Source organism: Entelurus aequoreus, linkage group LG26 (genome assembly GCF_033978785.1).
Source record: "Entelurus aequoreus isolate RoL-2023_Sb linkage group LG26, RoL_Eaeq_v1.1, whole genome shotgun sequence".
Lineage (NCBI taxonomy): Eukaryota > Metazoa > Chordata > Actinopteri > Syngnathiformes > Syngnathidae > Entelurus > Entelurus aequoreus.
In genome coordinates, this window is record NC_084756.1 from 20,361,732 (window position 1) to 20,366,731 (window position 5,000).

Sequence of the window (5,000 nt, forward strand, 5' to 3'; positions counted from 1 at the left end):
TCCAAGTCTAACTCTCTTGTGCTTTAATGCCAAACAAAAAGTTCGAAAGAAAGCTGTCAAACCTTCTTTTTTCCCCCCGGAAAAGTCCCATATTTTAACCTCGTAAAAAATGCAATCACAATCGACGTTAACACAGCCTGTGGCTGTTTAAGTTAGGCCTTCAAAATAAAAGCCCGCCGGTAAACAGAATTTCCCTACATTTCTAATGCAAATACTTGCAGTTACTGGCAATATTACAATTATTAATAGGAGTGACACGTCTCCTTGAAGCATTGTGGATGTTCAATATGGACAAAGTCAGACTGTACATGTCTCCAAGATCACATTACAGACGAGGGGGATCTTTGGCTCCAGACACCCCAAAAATGTCAAAATTAATTTTCATCCTAGTAATAAAACCAGGCAAACAAAAAAAAAAAACATGTCCAAGTTTTGAGTCACACAAACATGAAAAACAAAAACACACACGCTCTGATTGGGTGAAGTCCATGTGAGTACTTTTCTTGATGTGGACCAGCCAGAATGTCCTCATGATTAGGGTAGGTGTACTGCACACACGCTCGCTTCCCTGAGCTGCTGCCACAAAGCGGGTGCAAAAAAACCCTTCCGCGCAAAGATTGTTGCCGTGGTAACCATATTATTCATGACGATGACTCAATCGCAACAAGGTAGATGATGACAATGTAACCCACTTGACATCCTCCACTTTTTTTTTTACACTTTTTAAATGACATACATCCGGAAAGTATTCACAGTGTTTCACTTTTTCCACATTTTACGTTAAAGCCTTATTCCAAAATGGAATAAATTCATTTTTGTCCTCAAAATTCGTAAACGTTTGCCAAAAATCCTCCTGAAAAGCTCTCAGACCACGAGAAACAACATTCTCGTGGTCTGATGAGACAAAGATGCAAGTCTTTGGCGTGAATGCCGGGCGTCACGTTTGGAGGAAACCAAGTCACGATAGAGGGAAAGATGAATGCAGAAATATACAGATACATCCATCCACCCATCCGTTTTCTACCGCTTGGGGGGTGCTGGAGCCTATCTCAGCTGCATTTGGGCGGAAGAAGGGGTACACCCTGGACAAGTCGCCATCTCATCCTGGATGAAAACACATGCTTACCACGCAATCTGATGGCCCTTGAGAGGTGCCGCAAAGAGAAATGGGCAAAACTGCCCAAAAATAGGTGTGCCAAGCCTGTGGCATTGTATTCTACTGTAATCTGTAATTGTTGCCAAAGGTGCATCAACAACGTATTCAGCAGAGGGTGTCAATACTTCAATTAAAAAATTTTTTTAAAAAAATTAAAAATTAAAGCTGCAAGCAGCGATGGACGTGACCGACTTTGACGGCACATAAAATCCAAACCGGAGCAGTAATTAAAACTCTTTCGTCAACTTTTAATCAGAAGGGTTCAATCTCTCTCCTGTGCTAGTTTGAAGCCGACACGACAAACGCGCTCAGAGGAGATAATGTTTGAAAAAAAGGTGACCGGTTTTTACAAAACCTTTGTTTTGAAGGGGGAATTGCAAACTTCCTGTGGATTTTTGCTGGGGGTTGTCAATATATGAAATGTAGGTCTAAGTGAGACCTGGAAGTTACAGGCAGTTTTGTCTGTTTTCTTCCCAGGAGCAGTTTTGTCTGTGTTTTCTTCATAGGGGCGCTAGAGCGCAATTTTGAGTTTTGGGGTTGGGTTTTTTTATTAAAATGCCATTTTTGCCAGTCCTGATGTGTGTGTCCAGTTTGTGAGTTTTGAAGCATGTTAAAGGGGTCAAATTATAGCTCAAAGAGGCAAAAGTGACTGTTTTTACAAAACTTTTGTTTTGAAGGGGGAATTGCAAACTTCCTGTTGATTTTTGCTGAAGGATGTCAGTGTATGAAATCTAGGTCTAAGTGAGACCTACATAGAGGTTTTTGTTTCATGTCTCTCCGACATTCCTAGTGGGAGTTACAGGTCTGTGTTTTCTTCCTAGGGGGCGCTATAGCGCAATTTTGAGTTTTGGGGCTAGGTTTTTTGATTAGATCGCAATTTTTGCCAGTCCTGATGTGTGGGTCAAATATGGTGAGTTTTGAAGCATGTTAATGGGGTCAAATTACAGCTCAAAGAGGCGGCGGTATAATAATAACAAAACCTTACAAATACAATAGGGTCCTCTGTCCCAAAGGGACATTTGGTCCCTAAAAAAAAATTGTTATAATGGGGTATTGTGTGTAGAATTTTGAGGACAAAAATGTATTTATTCCAATTTAGAATAAGGCAGGAAGTGCTGTGAATTCTTTTTTTGGATGCACTGTACCAGTAACATGTATAGTTCTACCCATTTTTCAAAATAAAAGTACCAACAGCTTGATGTTTCTTTTGAAGGATGGAATATGGAGGAAGAGACTGCGAATAAATTGTGGTTTTTGAGCACAACAATCGGATGATTTTCACTCGCGGGGCAAACCACGAGAGCAACGACGGCTGCTTCCTTCCTTGCAACGATGCGAAAGAGTCAAGCTGAAGCTACGTTTAGGGGCGCGCGTTCAGCGGAATAGCAAAGGTTAAGCTTAGTGATTGCGAAAGAAAAGGAGAGCAGGCTTTGGCATAAAAAAATGGAGGATGCTGACGAATGATTTCTTCTTGTAGGATAGTGCAAGGTCAGGGAGAGAAGGTTATTATTATTATTATTATTCCCCTGGCTAAAAGTAGCCTGACACAGCCGTGACTAAAGTGCTGATTGTTGACGCCCACCACCAGGGGGGGCTCACACACAAAGGACACAAACATGGATCCACTTGTTGGAGTGACAAAGAAACGAAGCGTGTGCTTTTTTTTTTTTGTCTTCTAAAAAAAAAAACATATTCTATGATTTGAAGTAGGAGTGCAGAACTGTCTGCACTTTTCTAAGCGGCCTTCTCCGATGGACTACTGTGGGTCTGTTTACCTCTCATCCCTGGAAGTGTGAGCGAGGAGCCCCCCGGTGGCCGTCTGGTGCGACCACACTCATGCGCCGGGGTCTCGCTCGGTAGAAGCTCAAGCAAATGTAGGATCAGGCAGTAAGGCGTGCGGGCGTTAGGAGCGATAATCCTTTTTACTGTAGGGCTTGTTGCCCAGGATGCTGTCCACCTCGTGATTGATGGACGACGACAGCTTGGGGAGGACCTGCGGGGACAAAACGCCACGGTGAGAATCCTGCGAGTGACTGATCAGGACGGGCTGCGGCGTGCTCAAACAACCACCTGAAAAAATAAAGGTTGAAACAGAAAAATACAGTTTTGATGTTGAATTTTGAAAAATTCTAAATAAAAATGAGTTCATCAGGTTAAATTTAGTTTTGAATCACTTTTACAATCGCTTAAAAATATATATATTTTTTGATTATCATATACATTTTGATCATTTAGCTTCTATTCTTTTCCAGACAGCTTACCATGTTGCCTTCAGGGAACGCAGGAACTAGGGTTTACTGTCCTCTACCATGCTGCCTTCAAGGAACGTAGGAACGAGGGTTTACTGTCCTCTACCATGTTACCTTCAAGGAACGTAGGAACTAAGGTTTACTGTCCTCTACTAAGTTGCCTTCAGGGAATGTAGGAACGAGGGTTTACTGTCCTCTACCATGTTGCCTTCAGGGAATGTAGGAACGTGGGTTTACTGTCCTCTACCATGCTGCCTTCAAGGAACGTAGGAACGAGGGTTTACGGTCCTCTACCATGTTACCTTCAAGGAACGTAGGAACTAAGGTTTACTGTCCTCTACTAAGTTGCCTTCAGGGAATGTAGGAACGAGGGTTTACTGTCCTCTACCATGTTGCCTTCAGGGAACGTAGGAACGAGGGTTTACTGTCCTCTACCATGCTGCCTTCCAGGAACGTAGGAACGAGGGTTTACGGTCCTCTACCATGTTACCTTCAAGGAACGTAGGAACTAAGGTTTACTGTCCTCTACTAAGTTGCCTTCAGGGAATGTAGGAACGAGGGTTTACTTTCCTCTACCATGTTGCTTTCAGGGAACGTAGGAACTAGGGTTTACTGTCCTCTACCATGTTGCCTTCAGGGAACGTAGGGACTAGGGTTTACTGTCCTCTACCATGCTGCCTTCAGGGAACGTAAGAACTAGGGTTTACTGTCCTCTACCATGTTGCCTTCAGAGAACGTAGGAACTAGGGTTTACTGTCCTCTACCATGTTGCCTTCAGGGAACATAGGAACTAGGGTCTACTGTCCTCTACCATGTTGCCTTCAGGGAACGTAGGAACGAGGGTTTACTGTCCTCTACCATGTTGCCTTCAGGGAACGTAGGAACGAGGGTTTACTGTCCTCTACCATGTTGCTTTCAGGGAACGTAGGAACGAGGGTTTACTGTCCTCTACCATGTTGCCTTCAGGGAACGTAGGGACTAGGGTTTACTGTCCTCTACCATGCTGCCTTCAGGGAACGTAAGAACTAGGGTTTACTGTCCTCTACCATGTTGCCTTCAGGGAACGTAGGAACTAGGGTTTACTGTCCTCTACCATGTTGTCTTCAGGGAACATAGGAACTAGGGTCTACTGTCCTCTACCATGTTGCCTTCAGGGAACGTAGGAACGAGGGTTTACTGTCCTCTACCATGTTGCTTTCAGGGAACGTAGGAACGAGGGTTTACTGTCCTCTACCATGTTGCCTTCAGGGAACGTAGGGACTAGGGTTTACTGTCCTCTACCATGCTGCCTTCAGGGAACGTAAGAACTAGGGTTTACTGTCCTCTACCATGGTGCCTTCAGAGAACTAGGGTTTACTGTCCTCTACCATGTTGCCTTCAGGAAACATAGGAACTAGGGTTTACTGTCCTCTACCATGTTGCCTTCAGGGAACGTAGGAACGAGGGTTTACTGTCCTCTACCAGGACGAGGAATAGCTAAACATGCTTCACTACACACCAGAGGAGGATACAATAGCTCACCGCTAACAACAAGCTAGCGCTCCTAAATGTAAATTAGTGATATGCGGATTGATACTGAAATATCGACTCCGCCG

At 43.9% G+C, this 5,000-nt stretch overlaps 1 protein-coding gene across 6 annotated transcripts in view; it reads right to left on the reverse strand.

Moving 5' to 3' along the window:
- Positions 1-2,811: 2,811 nt before the first annotated feature.
- The window catches only part of kcnab2a (potassium voltage-gated channel subfamily A regulatory beta subunit 2a), a 195,507-nt gene continuing 193,318 nt past the window's right edge, over positions 2,812-5,000 (reverse strand). For all 6 annotated transcript variants that reach the window (XM_062038247.1, XM_062038244.1, XM_062038246.1 and 3 more), the window contains one exon: positions 2,812-3,149. In XM_062038247.1, the coding sequence (XP_061894231.1) occupies positions 3,060-3,149 (90 nt within the window). In that variant the 3' untranslated portion in view covers positions 2,812-3,059. The remainder of the gene's footprint in view (positions 3,150-5,000) is intronic.